Source organism: Cheilinus undulatus, linkage group 17 (assembly GCF_018320785.1).
Source record: "Cheilinus undulatus linkage group 17, ASM1832078v1, whole genome shotgun sequence".
Classification (NCBI taxonomy): domain Eukaryota; kingdom Metazoa; phylum Chordata; class Actinopteri; order Labriformes; family Labridae; genus Cheilinus; species Cheilinus undulatus.
Genome location: NC_054881.1, coordinates 32979424 through 32996769, shown reverse-complemented (window position 1 = coordinate 32996769; position 17346 = coordinate 32979424). Strand labels below are relative to the sequence as shown.

General features: G+C 38.4%; 1 protein-coding gene across 3 annotated transcripts in view; it reads left to right on the top strand.

Annotated features, from left to right (window-relative positions):
• LOC121524960 (lysine-specific demethylase 2B) overlaps positions 1–17346 on the top strand; it is a 41404-nt gene that overhangs the window by 2484 nt on the left and 21574 nt on the right. For all 3 annotated transcript variants that reach the window (XR_005993181.1, XM_041810591.1, XM_041810590.1), the window contains exons 5-12: positions 2583–2761; positions 2894–3000; positions 6388–6481; positions 6685–6838; positions 7013–7128; positions 11146–11272; positions 11528–11931; positions 12020–12106. Coding sequence is in view for 2 of the 3 variants with exons in the window: in XM_041810591.1 (XP_041666525.1) it covers positions 2583–2761; positions 2894–3000; positions 6388–6481; positions 6685–6838; positions 7013–7128; positions 11146–11272; positions 11528–11931; positions 12020–12106 (1268 nt within the window). In the remaining variant the exon portion in view is untranslated. The remainder of the gene's footprint in view (positions 1–2582; positions 2762–2893; positions 3001–6387; positions 6482–6684; positions 6839–7012; positions 7129–11145; positions 11273–11527; positions 11932–12019; positions 12107–17346) is intronic.

Genomic DNA, 17346 nt, shown 5'->3' with positions numbered 1-17346 from the left:
CCAATGCAATGTATACAAGACTTGCAGCTGTGGCTAATTTGCAGTCCTTGTCCCTGGTTCGGCTTTTAAGAAATGACACACATGATAGGAATGAACAAAAAAGACAAGGCCTGACAGTTACAGCAGACATAGATGGACTATCACATCAATGCGTTAAAACAGCAGCTGCAAGGCAGGGCAGCCACATACATAAAAGCTAACAGTAAAGCAGACAAAAACATACAAACTAATGACAATTATTAAGAATAATTAAGATCAGTCTGTGAAATAACAATCAAGAACAAACAAAGAGAAAAAGGAGTATATATTAGCCTATATGTAAAACATAATCCATATAGCTTAGCTTAGTGTTCACGGATATGCCTTTGTTTGAGCCTTTGCTTTACCTTGTTATTGAAAACGACAGTTATGTTTTTATTTCTAAATGTAGAATATTCCAGATCTGTGGACCTTTAAAGTCCCTGTAAAGTGAAATATGTATCTCAGGTTTGTTGTATAACAGACCACTGTATTATTAGCCACCTGGGCAAACTTTAGTCATGAAAAACATCTCTTAGTTTATAAAATTAAGCTTCAAAATCATGAATAATGAGGCATTAAATATGCTCTAAGATGGTGTGGGTGTGTCTGTTGAATGAGCTGAAGCCACACCCACTCAATGGAAATATGATCCTCTCAAATAAAAAAAGATTCTTCTGATCAGAGTGTAGCTGCCTGGCTCTGTGCCAGAGCAGTCGCAGAAGCTTGGGATTAGATTTACTGTTTTCTGGTACAAATTTCTCTGTTTTGATACTGTTAATGACCTGTAGGCCACCATGGTTAATATATATGGCAAATTTACCTCAATGAACAAACACACAGCATGCAGCTGGCTGTTAACTTTCAATAAAGGCAGAGATCAGTTTAAAACAGACTGTTTTGAGAGGAACTGCATAGTGATTTTATAGCGTTAGGGGGTGGGGTAATTCCTCATCAAGACCCTTAATGTCATTGGCTCCTATATTTGCCCTGTTCAAATAAAACCAAGCTAGAAAAGAAGTGAACTACTTTCTAATGGTCTAAATCAAAAATGCAGTCACACATAGATCTCAGCGTTCTCTCGTGTGTGAAGACACAAAGTTTGGATTTCACTTTTCAGGGACTTTAACTGAAAAAGAGGACTGGCTAAATGTTTTTACAACCTTCGCTAACTTCTCCTCTTGTAGTGGCTCCTTTACTGGAGTATTTTTGAATCATATGACTGACCAGCTGTGGGGCATGACCATTTACCAGGGTTCCTGCAGATCCTTGAAAGTCTCCAATAGTCTTAAATTGCACTTTGAAATTTAAGGCCATAAAAAGTCAGATTTTTACCAGTGAGAGGTCTTAAATTATAGAGCGTAAATTGACTAAGACACGTCCTTATCAAGTCTTTCTTTTTTAGCCAACCTTATATGATTTGAATTATCTTGCTCCACAAATTGTTGCATAAAAATTCTCCATAATTCAGGGAATTCTATGCTCTAAATTTCCTAGACCCCTCTCTGATTTTATCTGACTCACTGTGATTTAATAAAAACTGTACTGTTGCAAAACACTGATCTAGTTCTCTGCAACATCTAAGCTATCAAGTTGCCCACTTAAAAATCCTCGCTCTTATTTTGACAGGTCTTAACTGACAATAAGTGTTATTCTGCTTTTTAATAGTTTCACTGTTTTCAATCAGCTCAGCACACCAGCAAAAATGTGTTATGATAAATATCACCTCAGGATAAAGTGAAAGAATAGAGGCTTTAAATGATCCAGATATCATCAAATGTGGGTGTTTATGATCAAACTTTATTCAGCCCTGGTCCGATGTACCAAGAAATCTCATGCATTTGATTTTTGAACATTTAATGTGCAAAAGGTGGTATTGATTTTTGTCAGTTCAGGTCTTAAAAAGTCTTAAATTGGATTTTTAAAAGCATGTAGGAATCCTGATTTACAGACCCAAAAGTCAGTTTAATAAATGAGAAATGTAGAAAATTTTGAAGATTATAAGTTATGCTTTTGTTGAATTTTACAATTATGCCATTTCATTGGCTGCTGATCAGTGTTTTAGGGGTTGCTTGTACAAATTTAACATAGTCTTCATTGCTGATTGGGTGGCTTGTCCTCAGACAGTTACAACAGTGTGAAAAATGCGATAAAGTCATGGCACTCAAGTATGGCTGGGCAGCTTTGGTTAACAAGACCTTATAAGTAAAAAAAAAGTGTCTTTGATACTTTACTGATATGTGCCTCAAATTGTAATTGTGAGTCCAGGACTACACCAAGATATTTAAATTCATTTACTTCCTTTATTTCCTTCTGATCAATATCTCTAATAAAATCATTGTTTATTGTCATAAAGACAGGCAAAAAGAGACAGTTTTTGCACAGTTCAGAGTTGAAAAGTTGCTTTTGATCAACTGTGACACACTGACCAATTGTCTGTATAACTCTAAAAATATCATACAAGATTGTTTAAAGACTAACTTACAGGACTACTCTGTAGCACAAGAGTGGCAAAGGAAATGCTCAATGTTCATTTTAACTTCTGTTCTGATTGTGGCTTTCAGGCAGTCGGCGGTCAGTGGACGTTATGGACGTTAGCACCCAGAAAGGCTCTGAAATGAGTATGGCCCAGTTTGTCCGTTATTATGAGACTCCAGAGGAAGAGCGAGACAAACTCTTCAATGTCATCAGCTTAGAGTTCAGCCACACTAAACTGGAGAACCTGATTAAAAGGCCTACAGTGGTAAGATAACACAACATCCTCTATTAAGTCTGATATTAAGGTTTCACATGAACGGCGCATATTTGGTACTATTTTCAAAGAAATTGTGATGAAAAAATTTCCATGATAGGGCGTTTTTTCTTACTCTTACAGGTGGATCAAGTGGACTGGGTGGACAACATGTGGCCTCCTGATCTTAAACACAGCCAAACAGAAGCAACCAATGTCATCTCAGAGATGAAGTACCCTAAGGTGCAAAGGTATGACTTGTCTGCATTGTTCTGGTCACAAAACCATCTCTCTTGGGTGCTCTGTAGCAGTCTGTGAGTGAAAAAATGTAAATATGTTGAGCATGATAAAGAAGACACTTGATAAAATGACTGCTTCCTCAGCAGCAGACTCTATATTTCTTTTCATCTCAATCTTTGATCTAACACACAGCCCTGCAGAGAGCTGTTGGTGTTATCCATCTCCTGAACATGCTGCTGATTGTTGCTAGGCAGCAGAGTGAACCACAGGGGAGGATGGGTTTATAACAGCTGTAGACTGACTGCACAGACACCTCTCAGCCAATCAGCTGTCAGCGTTCACACATAGCAAAAGAGTCAGATCTGAATGTTCCATTCCTTTTAACCTCAGTTTTCATGTTTCCTCCCTTCAAGTACAAACCGTAAAAGCTCTGCTCTAAACCTCTTTGTCCCTCTCCTGCCTTTAATTCTTTTATTTATAAAATAAGTTATATGCTATATAAGGCTCAAAATGAGGTGACAGCCTGGTATAGGTATTAAATTATACACACTGTAATAGATAAAGGCAATTGCTAGAGATGCGCTATATGTACACTCTGTACACTCTGTAAGATCTGTAGCGCATTATATAAAAATATTAAGAAATTTGGTATTTTTTAGATTTCAGATTGATCCTTAAAGGTTAACTTTTTCCAAATTAAAAAAAATATTTCATTTTGTCATGCTTGGGTTAGCAAGCTTGGGTTAGCAAGCTTGGGTTAGCAAGCTTGTCATAAAAGAAGCTCCCTTTTATTATCAAGCTGTAATTATTTGGTAAGCATTGCTGGATTTAAGGTAAATAAATTGGCTTTTTTAAAAATCAACCATCCTCAAATCAGTTTTATAAGCACTCTTATCTCAGAAGGAAACTAAAGTGCTGCAGTTGTGCTCATACAGGATGTAGCACAGAGATACTGCATATATAGCAGTGAAGCCTTAAATTGGATCTTTGCAGATATCTGATATGCTGATATTTCCAATTTTGTGATGTTACAGCCTGACACCACAGTTGAAAAAAGAATTCTCATTAATCTACACTTGGTACTCCATAATGACAAAACAAAAGCAGAATGTTTTGCAAATGTATTAAAACAATAAAGAAAATCTGTATCACATTGACATAATTCATACATTTTCAGACTTTGCAAAACCACTTAAACTTTAGCTCAGGTTCCTCCCTTTTCTCCTGATCTTTTCTGAAATATTTCTACACCTTGATTGGAGCCCATCTGTGGTAAATTAAACCGATTAGACATGATTTGAAAAGGCACACACCTCTCTATGGAAGGCCTCACAGCTCACAATGCACCAGAGTTAAAACCAAGCCATGAGGTCAAAGGAACTGCCAGCAGAGCACAGAGACAGGATTGTTGCAAGGCACAAATCTGAGGAAAGCTACATAAAATTTCTGTTGCACTGAAAGTTTTGAGCAACAGGACTCTTTCAAGAGCTAGTCGCCCAGCCAAACTGAGCAATCGGGGCAGAGTGGCTAGATGAACCCTCTCTTCATGAAAGCCCCATTCCCGTCTTGGGAACCTTCAGTGCAGCAGTGTTAATTTTGACAGCTATTTTTAATTCAAGTCTCAGTCTTAGTCTTTAGATTAAATGTCTTTGTGTTTTTGTCACATTGTAGTCTTTCAGTCCAAACATATTTTCTCTTACCCGAATCTGGTAACAAGCCCTGGTAGTGTGTTCTTTGCACCCTGCCATTCCTGGGGTCCCTGTTTTTTACAGCTGGGAGGCAGAAAAGCTACAAATGCGTTTTATTTTGACAGATTTACCCAAAGTGGAGAAATATCACTGATTTTGAATGTCCAACTAAAACTAAATTACATTTCTGTCGTGTTTTAGTCATCTTGATTAAAACTAAACTTTAAACAGTTTTAGTCATCAAAGATCTATTTTTGGCTAGTCTTAGTCTAGGCCTTCTCATAGAAGAAAGGCTGTAGAACATTTTTAGTCATAGTTTTAGTGGAAGAAATTAACACTGCAGTGCAGCTGAACTCTTTTGTAGCCTTCCCAACATCTGCGCCTTTCAACAATCCTGTCTCTGAGCTCTGCTGGCAGTTCCTTTGACCTCATGGCTTGGTTTTTGCTCTGATGTGCGTTGCCAGGCCTTTCTAAATCATGTCCAATCAGTTTAATTTACCACAGGTGGACTCTGATCAAGGCGTAGAAACATCTCACCGAAGACTGAGATAAGTGTGAGGCACCTGAACTAAATTTAAAGTGTTTTTGCAAAGAGTTTGAATACTAATGTGATATTTCAGTTTTATTTTTTTTAATATGCCATGATGGGGTACTGAGTAGATTAACAAGAATAAAAATGAAGTCTTTTGACTGAAGCAAAAAGGTGAAGGGGGTCTGAATACTTTCTGAATGGACTGTTGGTTTAATGGTCAGGATTAAAACCCTGCAAACGTCTTCTTACATAAGACTGTAATATGTAAGACTGGAATATAAGCAGTAAATACAATACACTGAAAAGGTGTCACACAGAGTATGCAGAACTGGATGGAAAAAAATACAGTATTGTTTAGTTTCAGTGTGGCACAGTTAAAAACCTAAGAATAAGAGAGTAAAAATATTCAAACTGTCAAATTTGGGGATTTGCATCTTTCCCTGACCTTATGTGAATGGAAAAAAAAAACAGAACATAAGGACACTAGAAATTTGTAATGGCAAAATTTACCTTTTTCAAATCAATTGTTTTTAAAATTATTTTGAACTCTAGATTATAATCTGGCTTTTTAAATTAGTTGTTCTCATTTGTGCAAAATCAAAGCCTGGCTTTTAGTAACCCTGTGCTTATTTATTGTTCAGAGAAGTTCAAACTCACCAACCTCAGACTTATTGATGTTGAAGATCTTGTTTTGTTTTAAAGTTGAAAATTATGATTTTTAGAATATCTTGGCGACAGAATAGCTGTGTTTTTGTAGTGACAGCTAACAGGCTCCTTATTTGTTTCAATAAAGTGTCACATCATCTCTCTGTGGGTGTGATGACACAGTACTGTGTTCTTACATTAACAGAGCTGCTCCCATCCATCTAAATGACTAAATCATTTGAGTCTTGGAGTGCTAATCATTCCTCAATTAATTTCCAGTGGAGAAATGTCTTCCTGTGAACAATTTGCTCTTTGGTGTGGTGTTTTTGTGATTGGTGTCTTGTGGTGATTTGTAATGGTAGCTGTTATTTTCAATGACACACAACAGAGATTTCTGCTGTCTTCTAATTGGTTCTGATTGCTTGGCTGTGCTTTGCCTTTTAAGATATTTAATGGATGTCTGGAGTCTGTTTATGCTTGCACATCCTCACAAGCTGCATACGATAATTTTGTTTTCTCTCTTTCTGTTGCAGATATTGTTTGATGAGTGTGAAAGGCTGCTACACCGACTTCCACATTGATTTTGGGGGAACGTCTGTTTGGTATCATGTATTTAAGGGACAAAAAGTAAGCCACTTTTTATATCTTGTGATATATCTGGTATTATTTGCCATTAACACTCATTAATCAGTATTTTTTTTTGTGCAAAATTTTTCTAAAAAGCGTATGCCTGGTAATCTTTCAGTGGCGTCAGCAGACCCAGAGTTGATAATTCGTGGCTTCACTTGCCCAGCACAGCCTCTGAAATCTAAATCCCTTCTCCTCCTCAGGTGTTTTGGCTTATTCCTCCAACCCCTCATAACCTCGCTCTTTACGAGGACTGGGTCCTGTCAGGCAAGCAGAGTGATATCTTCCTGGGAGATCGAGCGGATGGATGCCAGAGAGTTGAGCTTAAGCAGGGATACACCTTCTTCATCCCATCTGGTGTGTTGGCAAGGTTGTTTTAAAGTAGCCAGCAGGCAAAGATTAGCTGCAGCTTCAATGGACACAAATGCTAAGCCTTACTTGAGTATTATACTGTATATTCAGCTATGTACATGAATCCTTCACCCTTTTTATAGATATATATGTAATTTACTTTTCCTTTTTCTAATAAAGGCTGGATTCATGCAGTGTATACTCCTGAGGACACATTGGTGTTTGGGGGCAACATCCTGCACAGCTTTAACATTCCTATGCAGCTCACCATTCATGAGATTGAGAACAGGACCAAGGTAGGAGCCTACCCAATTACCCAAAGTGAGGTTGAACTCAGAGCTACAGATGCCCTAAGTGGACATGATCATATACATTTTATTTCACACAGTTTTCCCATGATGATATATCTGAGTTGTTTTGTTATGATCTTTACTTATTTATCTTGTTATTTAGGAATGAAAATACTGGATTTCCTGTGAAAATGAGTTTATTTCTATCTGTTTTTCAGTGAGCTCAAGAAGTTAACTAAACACGTTCAAGTTGAACCATTTAAAATCAATAAATTTTCTATATGGCTTACCCCATTTTTTAGGGTTGGGCGGGGGCTAGAACCTATCCAAGCTGTCATTGGGTACATCCTGGACTGGTCCCGTCAATCACAGGACTGACATATAGAGAGAGGCACACTCACATTCACACCTACGGCCAATTTTACAGTCACCAATTCACCTAATGAGCATGTCTTTGGTGATGGTAGGAAGCCGGAGTACCCGGAGAGAACCTACACATGCACGGTTACAACATGCAAGCTCCGCACAGAGGAGCCCTGACCGGGAGGCGAACCGGGGACCTTCTTGCTGTGAGGCAACAGCGCTAACCCCTGTGCCGCCATGCAGCCCCCCATTTAGAATCATAAAATGAATTTCCCATGAGTCCAGCTTTTATCTGTTCAATCAAAAAGGGAGTAAGAAAAATCTTTGAATTATGGTTTCTTGCTGAAGCAATGCAGAGTGAGCAAACAATGGCACAAAAGTATAAAAAATATGACCCTGACATCCTAATGAACATATATTCATATTTTGCACCAAGTAATAAAGGTGCATGTCAAAAATCATAAGTGAAACTTACATATATTCTCAATTCATCTCATACAAAGTCAAACATTTCTAGACTTTTTTTGTTTGTTGATGACTATGACTTACAGCTAACAAAAATAAAAAATCTACTGTCTCAGAAAATTAGAATATCACAAAACATCAGTCCAAAAAATCATTTATAATACAGAAATGTTGACCTTCTGTAAAATCGTGCTCATTTAAGCTCTCAGAAATTGTTTGGAGCTCTTTTTACACAAATTACTGCATTTTTGCGATAGTGTGGAGCCAGTCAGTCAGGTGTTATGAAGCCCAGGTTGCTCTGATAGCAGCCTTCAGCTTGTTTGTATTCTTGAATCTGGTGTCTTCCTCTTGACTTATCCCCAGAAATACTCTATGAGGTTCAGGTCAGACTGGGTGGCTAGCCAAACAAACACAGTAATACCAAGGTCAGTGAACTAGTTCCTGGTAGTTTTGGCTTTACTGTGGGCAGATGCCAAGTCCTGCTGGAAAAGGGAATCAGAAGTTCATGAACTTCTCAGCAGGTGGAAACATGATGTTTTCTAGAATCTCCTGGTGACAGCGTTGACCCTTGACTTGATAAAGCACAGTGGACCAACCAGCAGATGACATGGCACCTCAAACCATCACAGACTGTAGAAACTGAAAACACTGGACTTCAAGCACCTTGGATTCTGTACCTCTCTGATCTTCCTCCAGACTCTGGGACCTTGATTTCCAAATAAAATTCAAAATTGACTTTCATCTGAAAAGAGGACTTTGGACCACTGAGTAATGGTCCAGTTCTTTTTCTGCTTGGCCCAGGTGAGATGCTGATGATGCTGTCTGTGATTCAGGAGTGGCTTGACACTAAGAACACGACACTTGCAGCTCATTTCCTGGACACGTCTATGTCACGGCTCTTGATCCACTGACTCCAGCCTCAGTCCACTCCTTGTAAATTTCCTAGAAGTTCCTGAATCTGCTTTTTTTGAAAATCCTCTGAAGGCAGAGCTCATCCCTGTAACTTGTGCTCTCTTTCTTACCAAATCTCCAGTCAACTTTCCATGAATCTGTTTTTAAACAGCTTCTGAGAACAGCCTGCCCTTTCAGCAGTGACCTTCTGTGCCTCAACCTCCTTGTGAAGGGAGTAAATATTGTCCTCTGGACATTTGTCAAGTCAGCAGTCTTCCTTGTGATTGCAGTTTGTGTACCGGACCAGAGTGGGAGAATGAAGGCTCAGGAAACTTTTGCAAATTCGACTTTTACACAATATTCTACTATTTAACAAAAAAAGTCATCAATATTATTTTTGTGAGATGCACCTGTTTATAACAGAGAGTGTCTAAAGTCGTTTTCACATATACAAACCTGAAATTTACAGGAAATTTTCATGGCTACCTACCCAGAAAACAATCATAAGTTGCTTCTGTTTAATTGAACAGTTGATTAAACAACATTTGGACATTTAGTCAAGGAAATATTTCTTTTAAAAAAAGCAAAGGAGAAAAATAATAGTCCTTAATTTTCACTAATGACTAACCTCACGTTTGTGCATTTTGGTGATGCTGGACTAATTGAGCTTGCATACAGAGAGCATTGGTCTGTTGAAGATGGTGATACTGTCTGAGCTATGATGGCCATATGATGAAGAAACTAAGAGATGTGTATGTTGATGGAGTGGATGGTGAGAGCTGGCATGGAGGAGAGTGGCTCTTGATGCCGGAGCTCACTGTGCACCCCTTTCGAGGTGTCATGGGACTAACTGAACAGAAGACCTGAGAAAGAAGGTCTATCACTTGGGAGCCTGGGTGAAATGCTGACTATTTTGTTGCCCATTGGGCTGCACAGTTGACTTAAGGGCTTCAATATTTGGGGCAGGGTTATCCTGAGCGCTTATCCTTTTAGTAGGACACAACTGTCTTGTGTTAACATCAAATTTTTCCAAAACTCTCTTTAAAGCACTTGACAAAGTGGTGATTAGTCCAAGTGAGTCAGAGCTAATGTTTGTGTATCTTGACAGTTGCAGTGCTGTGGTAAATGTTAAGCACAGAGTAAAGATGCTGAGATATTGAGAATGGGAATTACTTACAGTTGAAGGAAAATGGAGTGAAATAATATGTATGGATGTATGTTTGCTTAGGGTTTGACCTTATTTTAAGCCTTTATTTTGTTTAGGATACTGATTTGTGTATATCCTTTTATCCTTCTATGTATATTTTTTATTTTACTTAGTTTTACTTTGAAATCGGGTTATTTCAATGTTTGATCAATATTTCAACTAATTTGTCTCCTCTACTTGTAATAAATGTTTTTTTTCATGATAATGAAGTAATTTCACAAGTTCTCTGAATATTTGGCAAAAAACTGACACATTATGATGGGGAAAGTGGGTATGAAATTTATCAATTTTGTTCCTTTTTTTTGTTTTATATCAGGTGTTTTGGTCAAGTCATGCTCCAAACTGCCACATATTCATTTAACTAAACACACATTGTTGAACTTTTTTGGAAACTTGGTTCGCGATGTGTTGTAAGACTCTGGTAGTTCCTGAGGCAGGACCAGTTGAGAACCATTGGCTTAAAGGATATAATCCTTGTTTTTTTTTTTTTTTTAGCAATTTGTAAAAGTAAACCCTTTAAAACCTGATAACTCAAACCATTTTTTGGAACTAAAATGTTTGTTAACTTTTTTCCAACAGCCACAAAAGAAATGAAATAAATTAGGATAAAATTTCCCTTTTTTCTGTAACATTTGATAAATTTTTGCCAACTGATAATCCACTGGAGGACATTTTTATCATTTATCTTATTGTATTCAAAAGGTTTTTAAGTAATTTATAGGCTGTTGTTTAGATAGAGGTCTCATAAAAGCATATATCAAATACAGTACAATAGGATTTAAGGGGTTAAGGCTGCCTGTTAAGATTGCAGCTTATTCCTGAGGATGTGTGCATGTTTCATCGTAAGCATTAGAGAAACAGAGCACAACATACTTCTTCAAATAATCAGCTTTACGTTCATCTTCTCACTGCTGTTGCCAGCTTCCTGCATGCTCTTAGCTCTCGGGCATGCTCATGCACAAAGAAAAACTCAAGTGTGTGCTGGCAGCACATCAGTGAACAATCAGTTGACTTCTCAAAGCCAAAAATACAGTAAATGCCTGCAAATAGCCGGTGTTTTTCAAGGTTAATGTGAAGATTTTTCTGCCCGTTTTCAGGTTCATTCCAAGTTCCGTTTCCCCTTCTACTATGAGATGTGCTGGTATGTCCTGGAGAGATACCTGAACTGCCTGACCAATCGCTCCTACCTCTCTCAGGAGGTCCGTAAAGAGCCTGTAGTAATGGGTGAGCTCTTTTTTAATATCTTCTGTGTGTCCCAGGATACTTTTACTGAAGTTGTAATTATCTCTCCAGTTATTAAATCTCTCATTAAATGTTTCAGTGAAAATATCCTACTTTAAGGGGGTCTGTATTCTAACAGGCTTACATGCATTTATAAAAGTTCCTGGAATTATTAAATTTATGAACACTTTTGCAAAGAAAAAAAAGGATATGTCATTAGAAAAGGTAATTTTTTTTCCTATAATTCTTTTCCTTAAGACAATGAGACAAAGGCAAACACGGAGAGCCCATCCTCTGACTCGAGGAGCCAGGACGCGAATGAGGACTCGTGTGAGACTCAGGTCAGAGACGACCGTGGTGAGAAATTAGAGCGTGCTGCCACCGATGGCCCCTGCTCTCCTGACAACCAGAGAGGTCAACACCTGAAAGCTGTTTTATCTGTGGACTCAGAAGACAGCTGTAACCCCGTCTCCACCTCAGTAGACTTCCCCCAGACCCCGTCGTACTCTCCGGCAGAGTCTTTGAATAAATGGATGCATTTGACTGAGTTTGAACTGAGTGGACTCAGGACCCTGGTCGATAAGCTGGAGTCGCTCCCTGAAAACAAGAAATGTGTTCCAGAGGGAATAGAGAACCCACAAGGCCTGCTGGAAGACATGAAAGTACATAACTGAAGTAACACATCCGTACACAAGCAGTAATTTGTGTAAAAGTTTTTGAAATTAAAACTTTTTTATCTTTTCTTTCTAGGTTGTATTAAAAGAACATGCTGCTGATGATCCCAAATTAGCGATAACTGGAGTTCCTGTGGTGTCGTGGCCAAAGAAAACAGTAAAGGTAAGAATGTCAGCTGGAGTCTCACTTGCTCTTTTACCCTTTCAGCTTTTTCTTTTTACCGTTATCTTCCTTACAGCTGTAACTAAAGTGCATTTAGGAAGAAGTCAGCCCCCCTTCACCTTTTTCAATTTTTTTGCATTGCAGTCTGATGCTACAGTCGGAAAAAAACCTTTTTATTCCCATTAATCTTCACTCAGTACCCCATCATGACAAAGAGATTTTAAAATCCTCTGCAAATAAATTAAAAATAAGAAACTGAAATTTGACATTGACTTAAGTATTCAGACTTTGCAAAAATACTTTAAATTTAGCTTAAGTTCCTCCAATTTCTCCTAATCTTTTGCTGAGATGTTTATACACTTTGATTTGAGGCCACCTGTGGTAAATTAAACTGATTGGACATGATTTGAAAAGGCCCACCTCTCTATAGAAGGCCTCACGGCTTACAATGCATATCAGAGCAAAACCCAAACCATGAGGTCAAAGGAAGTTTGCAGAGCTCAAAGACAGGCTTCTTGAAAAATATATAAAAAATATATACAAAATATTCTGTTGCTCTGAAGGTGTTCAAGAGCCCAATGGCCTCCATAATTATTAAATGGAATAATGTTGGCACAACCAGGACTCTTCCAAGAACTGGTCGCCCAGCCAAACTGAGTAATTGGGGGAAAAGGGCCTTTGGTAAGAGACGTGACCAAGAACCTGATGGTCACTTTGACCAAGCTCCAAGGATCCTGTGTGGAGACAGAACAGAGTTACAGAAGGACAGCCATCACTGCAGCCATTCAACTGATCTGGGCTTTATAGAAGAGTGGCTAGATGCAAGCCTGTCCCCAGTGCAAAACACATGTAAACCTGCTTGGCTTTCACAGGGAGTTTGTTGCAAACAAGTATTGTTGGAGTATGCTCCTTTTTTGCTTTCTTTGTGAAACGTTATCATAAACCCTAAACATTCCAACAAAAAGTTCTCCCAAAACTCCATATGAATTCCTGAAAAATTTCCTCAAACATCTTAAGAAGTTTCCCCAATTCCCATGAAATTGCAAAATTAATAAACAAATAATTAAATGTATAAATTAGTTAGTAAGTAAGTAAATAAATACAAATCAAAGCAAATTTCCATAAACCCTGCAAAATATGGACCCATGCCCACCAAATTTGAAAGAAAAATTCCAAGCAAATTCCCCCCTGAAAATTCTAACAGCAAATTTTTCCAACATTTCAAACACAATACTTAAACTTCAATGGACATTCTGGACATTTATCTAAAAAATGTAATAGCACAATGATTACAATGTTGTAGGAAAGGCAAAATGTAATGTCCTCATATGTACATGCAGGGTCTTTGGAGGTTACGTTTGTGAATATGCCTGATATGCCTCTTAATTAAAACACAGGGAAAACTGCATGAAGTAAGCATGAGTAAACACCTTGGTGAAATTAAAAAATGTGTCTGGATTTGAAGTTAACACTGACTTCTGATTAAATGAGGTGTTGAGGCTTATTTTTTAAGTAGCAGTAGGAGTTGTCTGACTTTATTGAGGTCTCGTGTGGTTAAAACACTAAATTACACTGTTTCTAATTAAGGTACTGCTAAGCTGCTCCAGCTATTTTATCACTGTCTTTATTTTTTCACTTGATATTTGATCCCTCCAGAAAATCACATTACAAATGATCTGTGGGTATTTTTACTCACACATTTGTCCACTGGGCATCAGTAGATTCTGCAAAATGTCACTTTTGACCGTTTTAGAGTAAGACTTTTATAGCTGTAAAACAGCCCCAAGGCTTAAGTGCATGAGATTTCCAAAACTCCTTTATCTGATCTTTAATTTTATTTTCACAGGACTTGACACAGTCAAAGTCAAGGTTTTTTTAAATTAATTTGCAAAATGAAAAACTAAAACCTTATTACATTTTTTAACTAATGTATGGAATAAAAATGTCAATACAAATTGAATAAATCATTAACTAATCTGCAGAGATTAATGTCAGTACTTCTGTTCTTTTATTAAAATATTGTTGGTGGAAAAAAAACAGTATGTGTTCAGGCATGACAGCCAAAATTAGCAAACATACTGTGATATTAATGACTCTATTAGAGGTTAACATGTTGTGCTTGCATGATTTTTACATATTTTTTTTAAATTTCTATTGAAATCAAATTGTGTGAATATGCTATAATAGTCAGAGAACCCTAATTAGGTGGGGCCAGGATCAGCTGTGCTATAAATGAAAGTATGGAACTAATTTCTTTTGGTTTTTGGAGCCTCTGGATCCCCTCAGCCGTCCCTCCAAAGCCCAGCTGCGGGTTTTGGGGCCTCTTTGTGTTTGCCTTTTATAATAAGATGCCATCTGGCTGTGCTGGCTGTACAGAGCCTTCTTTCCTCTCCGTGTGATGCTCATCATGAATATAACTTCACCTTTTCTGCATATTCCCCCTTATTGGATGGAAGCTAACTCCCCCTGCTTCATATTCTGTTTCACAGCAGCCTCTGATTGGGTCTGAGCTTCTGTAAGCCCCTCCTCTTTTTCTCTGGGATTTGATCCATATTAATGAGACAGGCAGGTCTGTGTTTCCTACATCTGCTTGTGGTATTGTGGAGCCGTGGAGTAGGAGGGAGGGCTGAAGGCTAGACAGCAGTAGCAGGAGTAGAAGCAGGAGGAGGAGGAGGAGACTGCAGCCATGTCAGTTTGCTGTGAGCTGGACGTGGTGTGAAAAAAAAAGCAGTCATGGCCATGTCGCTGAGCGCTGATGATGAGGACTACGACTCAGACTCTGAGCAGGTTAGCACGCCGACACCCTGCAGGCAGGCAGAGTGAGGCCACCAGAGGAATGCTTGTAGCCGACAGAGCAGCGTGCATCATCACAGGGCTGCAAGGAAATGGAGCTACCTGAAGAGAAAAGCATTGACTCAGTCTGCTTCTATGATTTTTGATTTTTCTATTGGTTTGTATTTGCAAGTCTCTGTGTGCATGCTTGTGGGTTTTCGTCAGGTATAAGCAGCGATGGGAGAAGGCTGTGTTTATATAGCTCAGTGCCTCAGGGCTGCTATTGGTTGTTTCAAAGCACAGAGGCAGAGGTATGGGAATTCACGTAGATGCAGAGGATGAATTTTTCATGGCTTGATTGTAAAACCTTTAGATGTGCATACAAGAAGATTATGAAAGTGCTGATTATGCGATTATTATTTGAGAAAATATAAGCTATTTTTTTATGTTTTTCAGTGAAAATGAAAGAGATGTGACCTGTTTACACAGCAGGTAATGTGTTTGGTTAATTTAAAAAAAATTCCCTCTTAATTCTGAACTACACCCCCTTGCATTGAATCTGCTGCATTTATATTTGAAGCAGAGTCCATTTAGCATTTTTGACAGATTAAGATTATTGCACCTTATTTAAACTTCACTAGAATGCCACAGTATGGGAAATTATAAGCCAAATGTATGTTGGAGTGCTTGCAGTTTGTCCAGGAAGGACTCAGTAACTTTGATTTTTTATATACTTAATTCCCAAAGCTTTATATTTAGAAAGAATTCTGCACTAGATTGTCAAAGTCCTGCTTTTCCTGATTTTTCTTGGGATTTTTCTGTGCATTATCTGTGACTTTTTTTCTGCTGCTAGTTTTGTTGATTCTCAGCTACGGTGTAACTCCAGAGGCTTATTGTGTGCAACACGTGTTCCACCTTCCCTTTGTCACATGAGGTAAACACCAAGTAAAGTGTGCCACAGCAAGCACAGAACATGTTTTTAACTTCATGACACTCAAAAGCTTAACAGGAAATAACCTTTATAGGACTCAGAATTGACAGTTTTCAAATATATTTCAAAAAGATTTGAGAAAAGTTATGAATTTCTAGCTATAAGAATCTTGATCGTTTTACATCAGTGCTGCTTTGCTGTGATAAGCAACAGGCTGTGTTCTCTCCGTCCTCAGAACACGCTGTCTCTCATGAGTGTTTAAGGTGATGTTATGTGTATCCACAGTAATTGATTTCCACTGTTTTCCATAGCAGCTGAAGAGCCTCTGTGAACATTACAGGCTGATTCTCATTATGTTCCCCAGCTGAATGGGCTTTGAAGAGAGGCGAGATTACTACTTGTTACTTGTTCTCTACTTACTCATGTATATGCTGTTACATAATAGGCATATGAGGGATAGAAGTGCAAGGAACTCGTACACCTGAGACACATCTGACAGGGTAGATGATTTATTTCTTGATGTTGTTGTCAACCTCTTCTGTCACTTCAGGCGTATTTGCTTTTGAAATCCCTCACTTAGCAGAGAGGGGGGTCCAGAGGATATATTTGTAAAGTACATTAACCTCCTACACCTGCAGTTTAAGTGATCAGATAGATTTATACATCATAACCAACTATATGTTTCATGCACAGGGTTCAGATCATGTCTCTGAAGCTGCAGAAGTGTTTGGTCTCATTTCTGTGTTCTTCTCCAGCAGACCCCCTGGCTATAATCCCTCTGAATACCCCCAGACCAGCCCAGTGCAGATTGAACAGTCCCTACCTCCCCCCTAATATCTGCCTCTAATCCTGTCTGGTTAGCACATATCTGACTGCCCGTGTCAGTCTATTTCATGGCTATTGTTGGAATAAATGACTGTAATGTGCCTAAGATTGAGCCTGCTTTCTTTTTCTGTCAGAGAGTCTCATTACAGTTCTTATTGGTTACAAGTCTGTGTGTCATAGACTGTTCTGTTAGGGAACGGGACGTGGCTGTTGCTATGCTGACGCTAGGAAAAATCTGCACTGCCGATGTAACTAAAGAAATCTTCATTTCCAAGAGCTGCAGTCTTGTGCACTGCTTGTTCTTGTGCATCTCACACATTGCCAAATGTTTTCTCACATGCCTGTATTGGCAGTTTTTTAGCATGCGGTTCACATGTTAAGAATACATTGTTGTGGTTTGGTTGAACAGCCTGAGAAAAAGCAGAATATATACCACAGCAGGAAAGAAACGATGAAGATCAAAGGCCTGGTTTTATTAATGTGCACTGTTGTAAATTAGTCTGCACACTCTCTTACACAGAATAATGGGTGCTGGTGATACATGTGTGAAATGCAGCTATAAGTGCAGCTTCTCTTTGAAGAAGAAGAAACATGCAGGCAAGTGAAGGGCTAAATTTGGAAGATGCCTTCAGGGACCTTCTTGATGTGTTTGTTTTTTCTTCATCCAGGATCTGACTGCTTTAATAGGCATGAAAAATATGTGTTGGCACAC